Consider the following 20,194-nt stretch of genomic DNA (forward strand, 5'->3'; position numbering starts at 1 on the left):
CCCTCCCATCTTCATCTGATGGAAACACTTTCACTTTTGTCTCATTCTACTGTGATTTTTACATTCATGAGCAGGGAAGGTATACTTTTAAACGTATGGATTTTTAAAAAAAGTTTGCGAAGTTGATTGTTAGAAATGCAAATTAACCATTCGAATTCTCCAAGTTTTTAAGCTAGAGTAAGCCGGTCAGGTCCATTTTCCCTGCACCTGGGCAAAAATGCATCTGAATTCCTACTAAGTGGATTTATAGGCTGAAATCTAAGTTTATCTCTCCAACTATCCTCTAAATCCTGAAAAACAAAACCAGCAAAAATGTATACATGCTTATTAAGCATTCAAGGAAGATATGAAAAAAGAGCGGAAGCTTTGAGCAGTGATTCCCCCAGTTTTCTGAAACCCAAAACCAATAACCAAGGCCAATCAGTAACCCTTTACATTTTTTACTTATAAAATAATACAGATAAAGAATAGGAGAGGAGAAAAAAGGTTACATTTTAAAAGAAAGTATAAATCTTAAAATGAAAAAGTTACCGGAGGTAACAATGCAAATGACATCAGAAAAGAACAAATCTAGGACTGGCGAGTCACATTACAGACACGCCTCCGCGTCCCGAGCCCACGCAGCGACTTTGAGAAAACTCCACCTTCAGGAACAATTTCATTGGAGCTCACCTGCCCGCTCGACCCCACCCCGTTTCCTCTGCCGCATGCGCACTACAGGCAAACGCCTGTGGCCTCCTCTCGTCACCTTCCCCACCCCCGAATTCCGAACTCGGATTGGTCTAGTCCATGGGTCCGCCCCTTAGACTCAACCAATGCAGAAGTCGCCTCGGTGCTCCGCCCTCCCTGCCGGCAGTGTGCGGCCGCGTAGCTCGCAACCCTGGGCTGCAAGTGGGGATGGCGGCGTTTGCGGCGACTGCGGGGAGGCTGTTGGGGCTGCGTGCGGCTGGGACAGAGGGACGGTTGCTTCGGCTGCGAGGCGCGGGGCTGCAGCGGGCCTTGTTGCAGCCCGCCTCGGCCACTGGAGATGCGGCACAGAGGCGGCAGGTGGCTCACTTCACTTTCCAGCCCGACCCGGAGCCTCAGGAGTATGGTGAGCTAGGGGCTGCCCTGTCTGCTCCTGGTGCAACCCAGACTCCCAGGCCTGTGGGCGCCTCGCCAGGAGTGCCATCCTGCTCGTGTCGGCGGCGGCCGGCAGGCTGATCTCCTTGCATCTTGGTGTAATTCCTTCCCTGCTTTCTGGAGCCTCCCTACTATAGGGTTTGATTGTAGTTTCCACCTCGCTCTATTTTTGTGACTGAGCAACCCACGAGAGGCAGCCCCTCAGAACCCTCGAGTTGGGTGAGAGGGCATGCCGCGGTCTGGAGAGGTCGAGGGTGGAGGGATGGTGCCCAGGGAACCCCTCCTTTTCTCATTTCTCCATCCTCGCTTTCTCAGCCGTGGCCCTAGGTGTTGTCTGTTTGTCCGGAGCTGGGCCATTAACTACAGGTAGCGGTATTTAAAAGAGAAATTTTTTTTCTTCTTTTTAAAATTTTCTTTTATTACTTTTCTTTTCTTTCTTTCTTTTTTTTTTTTTTTTTTTTGCTTTGGCAGAGAAGAGGAAACGGAAGGATTAAGTAATTGAATTGATTTTTCCCAAGGTCTTAAAACAGGTTGTTCTTAGACATGGGAAAGAACCCAGGTTTTCCATTTGAGTCTAGCAATGAGCCTGTGCTGGACTAGGCTGCCATTTAGCCAAGGAGCAGGTAATTGGTGAAGGTGACCGGAAGAGGAGGCCACTAACACTCTCATTGGTAGCAAGGGCGCTAGCAAACTCTTCACAGTATGACAATTGCATGACTTTTACCATTTCTTCTGCAAGTTTTATGTGATCTCTGAAAGATCGAGTGTCTATTATCAGAACATTGGGAACATTTACCTTTTCTTTGTCTGATAACTTCTCACATGCTAGAGTGATATTTTTGGAAGGGTGTCTGTACTTGTGAATAATAAGTGTGAACATATATTGAGTGCTTACTGTAGGCAGGTACTATGCTGAAAAATTTACATTTGTTATTTCATTTGATGCTTAGCACAACTTTTAAAAGTGAGTAATGTTAACTGAGGTCTTGACATAGTTTGTCCAAGGTTACACAGATAAGTTAGTGATAGCTTCTGCTTTGGATTTTAATTATTCAGATTCTAGAGCTTCCATTCTAAACAATGGGCTATAATGCATGTAGAAATAATTTACTAAGAGGTGTCACACTTTTGTGAAACAGTAGATACCATGGTGAGTAGCAAGTTTTTCTCACCAACAAGATGAACCTTGAATTCTGTCTTCAAAGCAAAGAAACTTTAGCCCAATACTTAAGGAATAGAATACAGTTCTTCTTCATCCCCCACCCCCCTTCCACAACTGTGAAATTACTAAAGTCCAGGTAGAATGATAATCATGTTTATATGTTTGTTCTTATTATAAAAATAATAAACACATGTTACATTAATTTGGATAATAGAAAAAAGTAAGAAAAAGTAATCTCACCACCCACTACTATTTGTAAATACTGCTAACATTTTGGTGTGTATCCTTCCAGGTATTTCCTTTCAGTTTAGTAGAATTAAATTTTCCTGTAATTGTAGTTGTTTTTTTTTTCTTCAATATATGAAGTTTATTGTCAAATTGGTTTCCATACAACACCCAGTGCTCATCCCAAAATGTGCCCTCCTCAATACCCATCACCCACCCCCCATCAACCCTCAGTTTGTTCTCAGTTTTTAAGAGTCTCTTATGCTTTGGCTCTCTTCCACTCTAACCTCTTTTTGTAATTGTAGTTTTAATACAGATACAATCTGCATTCTTTAGTCAGAGGTATTTTCCCGTATTATTGCATAATTTTCATAACCTTCTTTAGAAGACAGTGTGTTCCGTGGAGTAGAAACACTGTAGTCCAGTGGTTAAAATCTTGGCCCTAGAATCAGATTGTCCTAGGATTGGTTTTGGCCCTGCTACCTATGCCTTTGGACTACTCACTTACCCTCTATAAGCCTCAGTTTCTTTGTAAGTAAGGAGTTACTAATAATACGTACTTCACAGGTTGCTATGAGGAGTAAAGACAATTTTGCACAATGTACACAAACCAAGTTTTGTCTAAGAAACACTCATTAAGTGGAAACTTTTAATAATTACCATTATGCTTTTGTTTTACACTTTTGCAGTGTTATAAACAATGCGGATAGAAACGTTTGTGGATAGAAACGTTTCATGTATCTTTTGTGTATCTGAGATTATTTCTTTAGGATAAATTCTAGGGATGAAATTTCTGACTCAAAGATATGAACAGTTTAATGGATTTTTAATGCAGAGTTCAAATTATCAGTTTATATTTCCATCTGTGTGTATAGGAGGGTGAATATTGGGTGTCATGATAAAATCATGATTGTGCTGTGATACTGTGATTTATAATAAGAAATACATATTGGTCTTTGTCCCCTTTTCCTGGCACAGAGCTCCTGAAACCTTTGAAATTTCTTTTGATGAGAGTAATAAAGATGTCTTGTTATGCTGATGGTAACTTTTTTGGAAGCTCCTTGTTCATCTAAGGGTGGGAGCTGGTCACTAGAGGAATCAGTTGTGAGATTAGAGGGTTGGGACTTTCAGTTCTGGAGGTTCTGGAGGTTGAATGCATTTGATCAATCATGCCTACGTAATGAGGCATGCTGTGGAAACCAAAAAGGATGGGATTTAGAGAGCTTTTGGGTTGGTGAATAGGTATTGGGTGAATAGAGGATTGGGGATAGTGGCATGCTCAGAGAATGTGGGAGCTCCATACCTTGCCCTATGTATCTCTTACACCAGGCCGTTCCTGAGTTACATCCTTTTCTATTAAGCCAGTAATCTAGTAAGTAAAATATTTCTCTGAGTTCTGTGAGCCATTCTAGCAAATTAATTGAACCCAAAGAGAGGGCTGTTGGGACCTCCAGTCAGAAGCACAGGTGACGACCTGGATTTGCAGCTGGCCTCTGAACTGGGAGGTAGGCACAGTCTTACAAGGACTGAGCCCTTAATGTGTGGGATCCGATGGTAGCTCCAGGTCAATAGTGTCAGAATTGAGGTGAGTTGTAGGAGACTCAGCTGGTGTTGCAGAATTGCTTGGCTGTGTGTTAAAATACACACACACACACACACACACACACACACACACACACACACAGGAATTGGTATCAGAATTGTGTGTGTGCACACATGCTTGGATATTATGTGCTCACAGCATTTTGTTTTAATATATATTTGTTTTATTTCTATTAAGGAATAGTTACCAGATATTTGTTTGCTATATTTCTTTTTTCTTATGAATTGGATGTTCCTTGTTTTTGCACATTGAAAAATTTGTATGCGTGATAATCTTTTTCTATCAATACTGATCCTATGTACCATTATTGAACAACTGCTATATTCCCCATGTGTGGTGGACATCAGTCTATAACCCTCACAGTAACCTTGTGACCTAGAGAGTATTATGCTCATTTTGTAGATGGGAAATTGAAGCTCAGAGATGTTAGTGGCCTGCCCAAGTCTGAGTAGTGGCAGGGCCAGAATTTGAACCCAAATATATCTACCTTTAAAGTCTCCCACACTACTTTCGTGTTAATGTTTTGTATATTAAAGATATTAATGAAGATAATAACTCTCTGTCTTTCGTGGATGCTGCAAATAGATTTATTTTTAAAATTTTGGTTACTTTGACACATGATAAAGACTGCTTAAATAGAGTGATGGGCAAGGTTGACTCTGAGGAGGTGACATTTAAACTTCACTGTGAGGAATGACAAAGGAACTACCTCCACAAAGACCAGGGTAGAATAGTCTTTTCCTGAAAGAAATAAGGACAAAGAATGATGAAATCCCTGAGGTGAGGTAAGCTCGTTCACTGGTGACCAGGGAAAGCCATCACCGTTGGGGAGATAGGCAGTTCTCAGAAAGATAGGCAGTTGTTCAAGGGTAATGAAGAGTCCTCTTTGTGAGAATGAAGGTCTTCTTTCCAGTATTAGAATTTGTAGAGAAGGGAACAACACAAGTAAAGAGAGGCTAGAAAGCCTAGGGTTTTATGAGGAATGAGAAGTAGTGATTTTATCTAGAGGAAAAAGGGGAGGGGTAGAAATAAGTTTGGAAAGCCAGAAAAAAGGTTGGGGGGGGCGCGTGGAGAAAAGATTGAATGTGGCTAATGTAGCTGACACTGTGCCGAGTGCATTACACGCAGGTTCAGATTTTATTCTGTGGGCTGTGGAGAGCCGTTGATTGTTTATAGGCAAGAGAGTGACTTGACGTGTGCTTGAATGAGATTCTTGGGAGAGTTTATAGAATTGATTAGGAAAGTAAGGAGGCAGAGATCAGTTAGAGGGATGTTGTACTGTCCATGAGAGAGGATGTAATTGTTTAAACTTGGGGAGTGCCAATGGGAATAGTTGTGTTTTTGAAGGAATTGGCTGCATTTGGTGCTGTTTTGCCCGTGGGGGCTAAGAGAAAGGGGTATCAAAGATGACTTTGCCATTTCTAGCCCGGGAGGCTGAAAGGATGGTAGAGTAGTGGTATCACTCAAACAAATGAGGGATACTGGGGGAGAGGAGAGTGGTTTTGAAGAGAGGATGACTTAGGTTTGGATATGTTGATTGGATGTCTTAGTCCTTTTGGGCTGCTGTAACAAAATACCATAGGCTGGTGGCTTGTAAACAACAGTAATTTATTTTTCACAGTTCTAGAGGCTGGGAAATCCAAGGTCAAGGCATTGACAGATTCTATGTCTGGTGAGGCCTCGCTTTCTGGTTCTCAGTCAGCTGTCTCATCACTGTGACATTGTATATAATGGAAAGAGTGAGGGAGCTCTGTGGGGTCTCTTTCTAAGGGCACAAATCCCTTTCAGCAGGGCTCCACCTTCATGACCTATTCATCACCCAAAGCACCCCCCCCCCCAAGTACCATTATATTGGGGATGAGGTTTCAACATACGAATTTGGGAGGGGAACACAAACATTTATTCTATAGCATTAGCAGTGTTGGCAGAATATAGCATCCTGAGGTCGGCTAGTCTGAGTGCTAGTCTGGCACCAAAACAACCATGTCAAAAGTTGGGACCTTTGAGACTAGATAATTCTCTTTGTATCTCTTTTCCCAGTCTTATCAGAATTGCCCCCAACTGTGTCCTTCCTTTTTTCTCTTCCTACTGTGTTTCCTTATTCTTTATCATTGCTCATCCAGACTTCTGCACGGCACCCCACCAAATGATAATAATGATGACAGAAGACACTTTTAATAAGAGGTCACCTGGTACCAAGCACTATTCTGAGTGCCTTTCATGTAGCAATTCGTTTAATCCTCATATAACAGTGCTGTGGCAGGTATCCTATTATCAACCATATTTTACAATGAAGAAACTTAGATACAAAGAGGCTAAACTTCTACTTTTTGACACTTGGGTGATGGGTATTAAGAAGGGCACTGGTTGTGATGAGCACTGGGTGTTTTATGGGAGTGATAAATCATGTGAAGCGAATATGACACTGTATGTTAACTCACTGGAATTTATCAACTTTTTTTTTTTTTTTTTTTTTTTATTTTTGGGACAGAGAGAGACAGAGCGTGAACGGGGGAGGGGCAGAGAGAGAAGGAGACACAGAATCGGAAACAGGCTCCAGGCTCCGAGCCATCAGCCCAGAGCCTGACGCGGGGCTCGAACTCACGGACCGCGAGATCGTGACCTGGCTGAAGCCGGACGCTTAACCGACTGCGCCACCCAGGCGCCCCTAACTCACTGGAATTTAAATATAAACTTGGAGAAAAAACCCCAAACTTCCCCAAGTGACACTATCTGTACGAGGTGAAGCCAGGCTTCATTTTTAAGTAGTGTGCTCAGTTTGCTCTAAGAGGCCATGCCCCTGAGCTCTCAACCACACTGTCTTTTGCATTATTCGTACAGTTTCTTCACACCACACTTTGCCCGCTCTTAACCCTACCTCAAACCTGGCTTTCCCCAAATTTGTTGCATCTTTTGTGTCTCATTTTAACAGAGACTCCTGTCCTCCTTTATTACTGTTATTTACCCACCTTCAAGTTTCTTTACTTATGGTCCAGGAACTTGCTTATTAGTTTCTCACCTCATCCCCGCACCTTTTTTTCATTTCCAGTGTCCAACACATTGATTCAGTAATTCTATACACTACTCAGTGTTCACCCAGATAAGTAAGATCACCATCTGTCAGCATACACCATTATTACAGTATTATTGACTGTATTTCCTCTGCTCTATTTTTCATCCCATTCGTACTCCATTTTTGCTATCATTTGGGAAATTGCAACTTTCTGGAGGCACTATTGCACGGAAGCTGAGAGCTGGGGTTCTTAAGTCAAACGTGCCTAAATTTGAGCCCCACTTTACAACTTAGCATTGTAAGATTGGCCGGGTTTATTAGTCTTCGTAAGCTTTCTTTTCTTCATCTGTTCTGCCTCAGAGCATCGCTGGGGGGGACCCAGCGAGGTAAGTCATGTAATTATTGGTGCCTGGTACGGGTTGTGCTAGATTCGGTCTCCCGATTCTAGAGTAGATGCTCTTAAATATTTGACCTTTGATAGTAATCATCTCGCTGAATTCCCACACTGGCCCTAAACATTAGATATTATTCCTGTTTTATGGAGTAGGCAATGGAGTGTCAGTGGTTAAGTAACTTTCCCAATGGCCTCACAGATTCCAGGCCAGGCGTGCATGATTATGCCAGTGTGTGTGCTGCCTTCATTGCTCTGTGTTGCTCCCTAAGAACACATCGGGGCCTCTCCCTGCCCCTGATTTGGGACATTGTGTGCATGCGTGTAGGTTTCTTTATTCATTCTGTGCATTTTGGTTTTCTTCTGGCTGCCAAACTTTGTGCTAGGTGCTTAGCACAAAACACAAATGTGGATATGCACCTGTCCTCATGGAATTTAAGTCTAGTGGGGAGATGGACGAAAAATAGCAAGTAAATGCATACTTAAATCAATCCCAATTGCAATGAATGCCCTGTAAGACATGTTCAGGTGCTGGGAAAGAGAATAATAGAGACCTAACAAGGCCCCTAAGAAGAGGTTAGTATTTGACCACCCTCTAAGCGATCAGGAAAGAGTATCCAAGGAGGTGTGAAGGAGGTGCGAGGCAGAGGACCCAACATGCATGAAGGTTCTGACGTAGCAGGGAGCTTGCTGTGGTGGAGCTGAGAGAAGACTCAGGTGGTGAGCCTTGGGGACAGTGGTGCAAAATAGGGCTTTTGAAGTGAACAAGGATGAGATCAAGCAGGGCTTTGTGGATGTGATGAGGAGTAGGGCTTTATTCCAGGTGCAGTCAGAGAACTTGGAAGAATTTTGAGCAGAGGAGTAACATATGCCATGCATTGCTTTTTAGGACTTCTTATAGCAGCTCTTTGATGAATGAGGGATGAAGGAGTAGAAGTGAGGAGGTGGTACTCTGGTCTGAATATATCATTTCCCCATTACTATGTTGAAGCCCTAATCCCCAGTGTGATTGTATTTGGAGATGGGGTCCTTGGGAAGTAATTAGGTCATGAGAGTGGAGGCTTCGTTAATGGGATTAGAACTCTTATAAGAAAAGACATAAGAGAGATTATCTCTCTACCTTGTGAGGATACAGCAAGAAGATGGCCTTCTGCAAACTAGAAAGAGGGTTTTCATCAGGAACTCACCTTGATTTTGGATTTGGCAACCCCCCAAACAGTGAGAGATAAATTTCTGTCGTTTAAGCCACTCAATCTGTGTGGTATTTTGTTACAGAGGCCAGAGCTGACTAAGGCCGTTAGGAGATGTTTTTCAGAAACAGGAAAGACGTGGTGAGTTCTGGAATTAGGACATGGTTGGTAGTACTAGACTTTAAGCTATATGTTGGAAGTAATATATTTGGAAGCTGGATTGGATGGATTGAATATACAAAATGAATAAAAGGAAGACATTCAAGGATACTTCCTCAATTTCTGGCCTGGATGCTTGGGTGGAGGATAGTGCTGTTCGCTGAGATGCAGAAGACTGGTTTTGGGAGCAGACATCAAGCCTTCGGTTGTGTGCTTACTGAGTTAGAAAAGCCTGACACCCAAGTGGGGAATTGGTGATGGTTGGATATAAATCAGGAATCCAGAGGAGGAGTCTGGATTAGAGATACTCATTTGGGAGTGACCAGCATACAGAAGAGCTTAAAAAGCATTTAGAGACTGAGGAGAGAAGTGTCCAGCTAAAGGGAGGGAAACAACTGTAGTTTGTTATACCATGACATGAGTTACCAGGTGCCCTGAGATGGGGACCCAGGGCTCCTAGCCATAGTTTCTTCAACTTTAAGGCTTTCTTAGGTCCTCCCAATGTTGGCCTTAGGTGGCAGCCCCCTCCCCCTTTACTGGCACCTTAAAAAGGCATTTGTGTTTATAGATCCTTCATTTATATTTTAATATAAAAGATCCTGTCTCTCATATTTGAATGCTCCATGAAACTTACTTTATGGGTTAGAGTTTGGGAAACCCCATAGTAGGGATTAGAGTGGGTTAGAGGTACATTTCTGGCACATAGAAAGGGATTCCTGAAGAACAGGCATCTGGAGGGGTGGAAGAAGTTCTGTTGGATGAAAATAGGTAGTTTCTTAGGCATCTTGCCATTTTACAGTGTGGTTAATGCCAGATTATGCCACTAAAATCATCCATCATGCTTCAACAAGCATATACTGATGGTCGTGTTTGTGTTAGGCACTAAATGCTGAGGTTTCTAAGGAATATGACATGAAAATGCTGTAATACACATCAAGGACTAGGCAGCTCCGAGGAGGGCCAGTGCTGAATGTGCTGGCAGAAACTTTGGTTTCTGAAAGTAGACCCTAACTTTCCATATCATAGCTGTGTATTTTTTAAAAATGTTTATTCTGAGAGAGAGAGAGAGAGAGAGAGAGTGTGTACATGAGTCGGGGGGGGGGGTGGAGGGACAGAGAGAGAGGGAGAGAGAATCCCAAGCAGGCTCTGTGCTTACAGTGCAGAGTCCAACGGGGGCTCAGTTCCACCAACCACGATGACCTGAGCTGAAATCAAGAGTCAGGTGCTTAACCGACTGAGCCACCCAGGTGCCCCCATAGCTGTGTATTTTTATTTGTTCAGGATCTAACTACAAACATACTTACTGTTAAACATGCCCTGCTGTTGACCTGATTTATTTCTAGAGACTGCTCCTTGGGCACTCATTTGCCATTTTTCTCTTACATGCTCTAGCTGTGTGGAAGGCTTCTGTCTTCAATGCTACTGCATACTGAGTAGTTAGTCAGAATAACTGAAGATGCCATAGCAGTATCACTTCTGCCTCATTCCCCTGCTCCTGCAGTCTGACTTTGAATTGTAACACTGGTAGATGTTTTATCTTACTGTATTTCTTTCTCTTTAAGCAGCCCATTAGCAATATGCTTTGTAGATTTTATCTTTATTGAACCAGCCTCATATGTTCATTTGTGCGGTCATTCCACAAATATTTATTGAGCACCTGCTACATGTCAGACATTGTTATGAGCACTAAGCATATACCTCTGATCAAAAACAGATAGGAATCCCTGACCTCTTAGGGCTCATGTTCTATTGTGTTCCTATTGTGTTCTGACCCTGCATTACCTGCCACTTTATCTTTGCAGCAGTGGTGATGGCCTATTTTTTCACATGCTCTACTTAGGATAATTTTGAGTGAGTAGCTCACTTCTAGCCATAAAGCTATCTTACCAATGGGTGCCCATTAGCTTGTATCCTTGACTAGGGAAGTTGAACTGCTATGTATATTTTTGTTTTGTTATAACTTTTTATCTGGGAAAGAAGAGATGTCAGTCTGGTTTAGTAGCTTTTTATTAATATTGGTAATTGCATGATTGGGCAGCGGTGTTGAATAATTTTTAGGTGCTCATAGTTACATGTGCTATAGGCACATACTTTGTCATGAGGAACCATAGGCATATCTTACCATGGTCTTTAATGTAACCTGTAGGAGAATAAGTAATTCTAAGGGAAATAATTATTTGAAATGATCTTACCTGTGAATAATTTGTGATTTCTTCCTGACCCATTCACAGACCATACTGCCACTTTAAAAATAGTTGGGAGTAGATGTTACTATATTAAAATTATTTAAATCTTTTAAAAGCATCTGGTAGAATAGCAGTTAATCCAACCCCCTAAAATTTTGAATCTATTTGAAAAATATTCAGGAGTAGAAGTTTTTGTGCTTACATGGAAATAAAACCTTTAAATACTCTTATACATTGTTTTCATACAAGATGAGTCAATTCTTGGTGGTAATTAAGCAATACTTTACAGATTTACTTGGTGTGTTTTTTTATTGTTAAAGTCTTTGCTTTCTTTGTACCTAAAACTTGTCGAATAGCGATGAAATAAGATGTCTCGGAGGCATTCAGGATTAATTCAGATGGTCAGCATACTTGAAATAAATATCACCTTAGGTGTTTAGGCATTTTTATCCTCCTTAGCTCCTTAGCTGTGAAAATCATAATAGACAAAAAAAAAATCTGACTTTAGGAAATGTATGAAATGGGAGAAGGAATGGGAATATCATGGCAGTCAGAAAAAAAGTTTTCCCTAAACCATTATCATCTGATGCTGGGTACCAATAAACACTATTAAAGAGTTTTTATCGAATGGAGAAGGATTAAAGGCAAGCATCTATTTAAATGATACAGCCTTAGCCTGAAGAAAAATAAATTTTGAAGTTATCACAGACATGTGGTTTGATTATGTATCCTTTGGTATAGATGGCATAACAGTACTGTACTTTCTTGAATGAATTCCCATTATCCCCACCAAAAATAAGAGTAGAAACAGGACTTTATTCTTGGCACAGATGGCAGCAGGGCATTTTTGAGTGGATATTGCCAAGACTTGAAGCCTGGGCATTCAGCAGGAAGGGGTCAGAGCAGTTAAGAGAAGGTTGAGCGTCAGTGGATATTGGGAGATGGAAGATGTCATAGATCAGAGCCTGCTGTGGATCCAGGCTGGGCTTGGGACAAAGATGAGTCTTCAAGAAAAGGGTGAGTGACCAGCATGTGTCATGGCCAGAGCGTTGATGGCAACAGCACTAGCTATTGTGACCCACATTGTGAATTAGATCTTGGCTTTTGGGACACAAGAAGTTACCAAGGAGTACAGAGGTTAGATGGGACAGTAGTCAGGGTAATTAGTGGTATTCAAGGGATTTGCTACCAGCATGGCTAGCTATGGGTTAACGTGAAGATGGCCTGTGGATCAGAGAAGATTCAGGCAGAAGCCTCTCTCCATCCTGAAGAGTACTTTGGGAGAGGAGCTGACCTAAAGTTCTGGGATGTCTGTAGGTCCTGGGCAGCACCAAGACTTAAATCTCTAAAGTATGATGTTTCTGAGTTCCAACATTTGGAACTTTATTAAACAAAGTTTTCTACCATTCAGAATAATGCCAAAGTCAAGATGAAGGGCATGGAAAAAGTCCAGATTCTAATAAGAAATAACTCATATTTGTTCAGCACTTACTGTGTTTGGGCACTGTTCTAACTTTACATGTATTGTTACATTTAACCATCCTATCTGTCTATTTAGGGAACTAGAAGTTGGCTTGCAGAGAGTCTACTTGAGCAGTGAGACAGTAGGAAGGACCGAGTCTGGTGTGTTGAGGCATGGGATTATAGTATTCTCTAAACACCAGCCTTCCTCATTGTTTTATGGCCCATGACCATTCGCTGTTACTGGCATATTTAACATGTGCCTTGAGTCACGTGTATTTGTCAGGGATATATATATATATATATATATATATATATATATATATATATATACACACACACACACACACACACACACACACACACACTTATGTAATGTTTATATACTTTTGAGAGAGAGTGAGAGAGAGAGAGAGTGTGAGTTGGGGAGAGGCAGAGAGAGAAGGAGACACAGAACCCGAAGCAGGCTCCAGGCTTTGAGTGGTCAGCACAGAGCCCAGTGCAGGGTTTGAACCCACGAACCTTGAGATCATGGCCTGAGCTAAAGTCAGACGCTCAACTGACTGAGCCGCCTAGGTGCCCCTAGGTTTTATATTCTTAACACCTGTCCAGAATATAATCTCAGACCACTTTCACTCTGGCTGGTTATCTTTTCTGGCTTTTATTTATGGTCTACACACACTTGGTGACTGGATTATATTCATTTTTCCTTTTTTATACTTGTTTTTTAATTGTTTAATATGTGTCACTTTTGCTTCGTCGTCAAGCTCCGAAGTCTGTATTGCTTTTGTAATTTCTACAGAACCAGCATCATTGTGAATAATCCAATAAATTCACATAGTATATTCTATACTTTCTTTTCTACGTTGATTTTAATCATGTTGTAATCAACTGTTAAGAAACTGGTTATTTTTAATATACTTTACAATGTAGGGAATGTTACTTAAACTTTTTTTTTTTTTTTTAATTTTCACAGGGCAAACTCAGAAAATGAATCTTTTCCAGGCGATAACAAGTGCCTTGGATAACTCATTGGCTAAAGATCCTACTGCAGGTAAAATTCCTTTCTGCTTGACTACGGTAGCTGTGTTAATTCAGAATCAAAAATTTGCTGGAAATGTTGAGTCTGGAGCTCAGTGGTTAACATTACATTTACCTGAAATTTTTTAAAAGATCTGATCAAATGATTAAGGTTATCAGATCATGCTATTAACACATTTTTTAAATTAATTCATGGTGAATTAGTTCTGATGTATATCTAACATCTTCAAGTCAACTTTTTCCCATAGTGTGTGTGGTTTTGATATTATATTAATACTTTCTGGATCAATACCTACTGGGTACTTCTGTTTCTCCAGCATATAAAAAAAAAAATGGGAAGTACCACTTCATTCAGATTTATGAATCTGTTTATGAAATGAAGATTTGATTCCATGCTTTCCTTTGAAATACATTGTCATTCAACTTAAGATATTTTGGAAATAACTGTAATAAATAAGTAGCTTATCAAATTTAATCATTGGTATAAAAACAGTTGTCCTGCTGTATGTTTTCTAAATTTGATTGGCTTTACTTATATGTGTTAGTATATATAAATATATATATATTTGGTATACCTTGGGCTTCCACTTGAAAATCCCTAGTTTTTATTAAGTTTTTAAAATGTTTTATCATTTGTTTTTGAGAGAAAGACAGAGTATGAGCAGGGGAGGGGCAGAGAGAGAGGGAGACACAGAATCTGAAGCAGGCTCCAGCTCTGAGCTGTCAGCACAGAGCCTGATGTGGGGCTCAAACTCACAAGCTGTGAGATCATGACCTAAGCCAGAGTCAGACACTTAACTGACTGAGCCACCCAGGTGCCCCTGAAAATCCCTAGTTTTAAGGTCAAGTGAAGAACGTGTTATTTTGTTAGGAGGAAGTAAGAACTATAATAGTGGATGATTAGATTTTGCTTTGTTTGAATGCTGAGAATGATCTTGAATAAATAAGGGTGAATTGTTTCCTCGAGGTTCACAGAGCTGGTCAGGTGCATATATAGGAATAGAATTCACCTCTGTGAACACCCATTTTTATTTTCTTTGCCTTGCTCACTGTGTCCCACCATACTTGCCTCCTTTTACTTGATTTAAGTCCTTTTCCTATTTGTGACTGTTCTCTCAGCTTGGGATATTTTTCCTTCAGCCCTTCAGAGTGTTGACTTTTATTATATACCATATATGAAAGAAAACAACCACTGGCCAGACACTCAGGAGGCTGGAGTGTGAGTCATAGTTCTGCCTCTTGCTTTCTTTCTGACTTGTCAAGTTACTTTACTACTTCTCTGGCCTCATTTTCTTCATGGGTAAAACAAAATGACGTCCTAGACTGGTGGTTCTTAATCAGTTGGGACGATTTTAATCCCCCTTCCTCCTCTCATGTTTAACAAAGTCTCCAGACACTCTTGGCTGTCAGGACTGTGTGTGTGTGTGGGGCAACTGTCATCCATGGGATAGGGAGCAGGGATGCTGCTGTATATCTACAATGTATAGAATAGGCTGTTACAAGAAAAGAATTATCCAGTCCAGAACGTCGGTAATGTTGAAGTTTAGAAACCTTATTTTAAACCTTTGATCTATTTCTGTTTTCTACTTTAAAATGTAAACATTGAAATTACTTATTTTTCATTGTTAGTATCATTTAGGGATTATCAGATAAAATACGTTCTTTAAACATTGTTTTTCAGTAATATTTGGTGAAGATGTTGCCTTTGGTGGAGTCTTTAGATGTACTGTTGGCTTGCGAGACAAATATGGTAAGTTAACATCTTTATGTATGAATAGTATTCCTGTATAACTTTTATTTAAGTATCTTAAAAATAGAGAATATTCCTGTTAAATTGTTTGCCATATCTTTATTGTATAAATAGTTGTCGGTTTTGTTTTTGCATTTGTTTTCTTCCATCCACAGAATGCTTTGGTCTAGAGTTCTTCCAATGTGTTCTAACTGTAGCATCCCTCTGACCTGGTTCATATTACACATATTATGGATGCCAAAATAATCGTAGTTAAATGTATTGTTTATTATGGCATTCAAATCCAGGAAGCTTTCATCTCTTACTACTGCCTACCTTAGCCATTTTCACTTCCATTGCCTCTAGTTCAAGATTGTGCCTGATTGGTCTCTGTTAATAGATTTCATCTTTTATTACCTGTACTAATCACGGTTCTCCAGAGAATTAGAAGCATTAGGATTTATCTGCATAACTATATCTATATATGTGTGTGTATATAGGTATTATATATGCATCTATATCTATTTGTATGTATATGTACCTCTGTATATTTATAATCTATGTCTATACCTGTATCTATATGCCTCTACCTATATCTATATTGAGAGAGAGAAATTTATTTTTTAAGGAAATGACTCACACAGTGAGGGGGCTGGCAAGTCTGAAATCTGTAGGGTAAGCCAACAAGCTGGAAACCCAGGCAGCGTTTCTGTGTTGCAGCCTTCAGGCTGAATTTCTTCTTGTTTGGGAGACCTGCCTCTTCTCCTAAGGCCTTCAAATAATTGGATGAGGCCCATCCATATTATGAAGACTCATCCGCTTCACTGAAAGTCTACTGATTTAAATGTTAATCACATCTAAAAAATACTCTCATAGTAATATCTACGCTGGTATTTGACCAAATAACTGGGCACCATCACTTAGCCAAGTTGACCCATAAATTAACGGTCCCATTATCCTTCCAGATATTTTACCTCGGCTGATCAATGCCTTTTGCTTGGCATGTGATTGATTTCTGTCTATTGCTTTCACTTACTTCATTTGACTCAGACTTCATACTGTTAGAGTACATTTTGGCCCATCCCAGCACCCCCCACTCCTGCCCTGCCCTGACTTGCTGTGTAAGGAATGTATTTCAACTCCTTATTGTTAGGGGTGACTTTGAGGTGATTTGACTTCATTCATTTCTTCTCTGAGTCTTAACTGATCTGGAAGTCAGCAAGGCACTTATGTTTAGGGGGAGGAGTTGACTCCTACCTTTCTTCTTACTTTTGCCACTGCCCTCTGAAGCTCATGGGTGCATGCAAGTAAGGAGGGAGGGTCTTTCCGATATTTTTTTCCTAATTGTTGTTCCTTCTTGTTCTTCTCTTCTCTGAGGTTATATTATATTTGGATCCAAGATACCATGGCATGGCCCATCTTGTTTACCAGGAAGTCCTTTTCTCTTTATAGCAGGTTGATTTTCTGAGTCCTGTCCCTCTGTTGTCTCCTGTTTCTAACAGCTGTTTAGATTTTGAGATGGTTGGGCCAATCTCAACTACCTCACACTATCTCAGTTCCAGCGACTTCAGACTCCGACAAACTTTAGCTCTTAAAAAAAATTAAAAACCTTTAAACATTTGATTTCAAAAGCAATGCATATACATTGTAGAAAATATGGGAAATATAAAAAAGCATAAAGGAGAACATAAAAATTGTCCATACTTCTAAAGTATGAAAAAAAACAATGGTACCCATCTTGATGCACACACTTCTAGACCATATTTGAATATATCTGAGTATATTTGCATATAGTAACTAATGTTTAAAACATAGAATTATACTTTTGTTTTCTTCTTAGGATTTTCAGCTCTATTTACATTGCCCATCAGTTCTTACATGCTGTTTACTTTATGCACTGGAGCCCTTAGCGCATTAATTATGGTTGTTCTAAATTCCTGGTCTGACAATTCCAATCCCTGCCATGTCTGGTTCTGTTGCTTACTCTGTCTCTTCGAATTGTGATTTTTGGTTTTTGGTTTGCCTTGTAATTTTCTCTTGATAGCTAGACATGATGCACTGGGTAAAAGGAATTGCTGTAAATAGGCCTTTAGGGATGCGGGAGTGAGGTGTATGGGTATGGGAAGCATTATATAGCCTTGTGATAGGTCTAAGTCCTTTATTGAGCCGATGCCTCTGGACTGTGAACTTCACAAGTGTTTTTTCTTCCCTGTCAGGTGGGACAGGATGGATGGAGCTGACTAGAGTTGGCCATTTTCCTTTTCCCATGTCAATTACACTAATTATACATACCCAGCAGATTAGGCTCTAGTTAACTGGTTTCACTTGAGGTCAGGCCTTTTTAAGAAGGGGGTGCTGTGGGGCACATGGGTGGCTCAGTAGGTTGAGTGTCCAACTTTGGTTCAGGTCATAAACTTGCAGTTTGTGAGTTCAAGCCCTGCATTGGGCTTGCTACTGTCAGCTCAGAGCCCACTTCGAATCCTCTGTTGCCCTCACTCTCTGCCCCTCCCCCGCTCATGCTCATGCTCTCTCTCAAAAATAAGTAAACATTAAAAAAAAAAAAAAAAAGGGAGTGCTGTGGCAAGTTTCAAAATGGCTCCTTGTCTGCTTCCCCAGGTGGAAGCAACAGGGGATTTTTCTCCGATGTTTATCAGAGCTTCTGGAGGAGAGCCTCACAGAACTGTGGAGGCCTCTCTCTAACTGGATTCCTTGGAATTTTTAACTCTCAGACTTGTACACACTGAACCTCCATCAATTCCTCAAGTACAGTTCAAGTTTTCCTATCCTGGCACTGGCTCTTGCAGTGGTTTTTGCTCGTCAGTCTCTGCTCTGGTAAGTCAAGATTCCCTATATTCATCTGTCTGTCTCTTTAGTCTTGAGGACAACAGTTTTCTCTGTGTCGTCCCTTGCCTTGTGGGCAAGAGTTGTTGATTTTTTTAGTCTGTTCAGTTTTTCGCTTGCTGTTAGGACAGAGTGGCTACTTCCAAGCTCCTTGCATGTGGAACTGGAAACCAGAGGTCAAATTATACTTTTGTTTACTTAGTCTTGTCTACATCTGGTGTAGCTATGCTTCTGAGCAGATTCTAGCCCTCACTAGTCTGTCTTGCCTTAGCCAATGTGGTAACATGCTGAGCGCTTGTTTAAGCTGGCGAGTCTTCTGTTGGTTGTCTGCCAGGTTCTCTCTCATCCATGGTGCTCTTCTCACTGTACCCATTCTGTCTGGAGCATTTCATCCACGTCCCCCGCTACTCACACACAAGTGACTTCAGATTTTCTAAATCCAGTCTAGACCTCTGGCTTGGGCTTCAGATCTGTGTATTCATTGTTCCACGGTACACCTTCACCTCAGTGTTCCAGCCACTTCAAACTCAGCATTTCCAAACTCCGGTTTTCAAACTCCACCCAGCAAATCCACGGCTCCCACCGCATTTCCTGTCTCAGTGAACATACCACTATCCATTCAGTTACCTGAGCCAGAAACTGGGGGGGATTCTAGTCTCTTCCTCCTTTCTCATTCTTCACCCCCAGTCACGTCCTACAAATTCATCTTCACAGCTTGTCTCTGATATGGTCTCTGTATTCTTGCTTCCCTGGTCTGCTTTCAGATCCTTAATCCTCCCTGCTTGGAGATTTTTACCCCTTTTCTTAGCAATCACCCTCCCTCCAGTCCCTACTTTGCTGTGATAATTCTAAAAGGCACATTTCTTGGTGGGATGTACAAAAGACTGAGCTCTGCCCTCTACCTACCTACCTACCTACCTAACCTCATTCATTGTATTCTTTTTTTTTTTTTTAATTCATTTTATTCTTTAAAAAAATTTTTATTTTATGTTTATTCATTTTTGAAAGACAGAGAGAGACAGAGCACAAGCAGGGGTGGGGCAGAGAGAGAGGGGGACACAATCTGAAGCAGGCTTCAGGCTCTGAGCTGTCAGCACAGAGCCCGACGCGGGGCTCGAACTCACGGACCGCGAGATCACGACCTGAGCCGAAGTCGGCTGCTTAACTGACTGAGCCACCCAGGCACCCCAATTCATTTTATTCTTTACCGATATTGAATTGCTAGATGTTTTCTCTGAGCCTCTGCCTTTTGTTCCATCTCTCTTCCTTTGCACACACCATTTGGATCTTTCTCTCCCATCTGATTACTTGGTAAGCTCCAATTTTGCCTTCAGAAGCTTCCTCTCTGGAGCTCTTCCTGACCCTCCCAAACAAACCCAAGTGCTAGTTTTCCCTGTTCAGATTTCATGTCTTTCACATATTGCAGGTTGCATTGCAGTTGTGTCCCTACCAGATCTCTGCAGCGGACAACTTCAGGAAGGCAACAGATATTTAAGTCATCTGTGCATCCCTAGCTCCTAATATTGTGTCTGGCAGTACTTATTAAGTGAATGTGGTTCACCCTCTCACCAAGACAGTGGCCTATTGCCTGGGAGAGGGGATTTCCTTATCTCCCTGTAATGATGTTGGTTAGTCTGATTGATTTTCTTTTAAAAATGTTAATACAGGGAGAAACTCTCACTTGAAAAAGTCCTCTACTCCTAGAGGGCACCTGCAGATTTATGTTTCTATGACAGGGGGTTGAGCTGATTAAGGGCTAGCTTTTTTAGCTTTATTGTCAGCAGCTGCTGTGAGTTTTTCTAAGCACTTTAGGACTATGACTTGAAGTTTTGAATAATTCCAGGTTGATCAATGTGAACAATTAAGTCACCAGCTCTGTGTAATGAGAAGGAGTGAGCTTCAGTTTTTAAGAGTAAAGAATAAAGGGAATGGTGGAGAGAAATATATTAAAATAGAACTTTTTCTGTATTAAAAAAATGGCATGTATCTTTTAAAAATAATTCTCTGCCCTTTTGAGTACAGGCCAGGGTGTTTAGCTATACAGAGGCATGTTTGTATTTTTTGAAGTTAA

At 41.0% G+C, this 20,194-nt stretch overlaps 1 protein-coding gene across 4 annotated transcripts in view; it reads left to right on the forward strand.

The window, feature by feature from the left end:
- The window catches only part of BCKDHB (branched chain keto acid dehydrogenase E1 subunit beta), a 219,254-nt gene that overhangs the window by 14,566 nt on the left and 184,494 nt on the right, over positions 1 to 20,194 (forward strand). For 3 of the 4 annotated variants that reach the window (XR_006217727.1, XM_042986714.1, XM_042986715.1), the window contains exons 1-3: positions 857 to 1,093; positions 13,489 to 13,566; positions 15,235 to 15,303. Coding sequence is in view for 3 of the 4 variants with exons in the window: in XM_042986714.1 (XP_042842648.1) it covers positions 898 to 1,093; positions 13,489 to 13,566; positions 15,235 to 15,303 (343 nt within the window). In the remaining variant the exon portion in view is untranslated. Of the gene's footprint in view, positions 1 to 856; positions 1,094 to 13,488; positions 13,567 to 15,234; positions 15,304 to 20,194 lie in introns of those variants that run through there. The other variant, XM_042986716.1, reaches the window with a different exon arrangement.

Source organism: Panthera tigris, chromosome B2 (genome assembly GCF_018350195.1).
Source record: "Panthera tigris isolate Pti1 chromosome B2, P.tigris_Pti1_mat1.1, whole genome shotgun sequence".
NCBI classification, from domain to species: domain Eukaryota; kingdom Metazoa; phylum Chordata; class Mammalia; order Carnivora; family Felidae; genus Panthera; species Panthera tigris.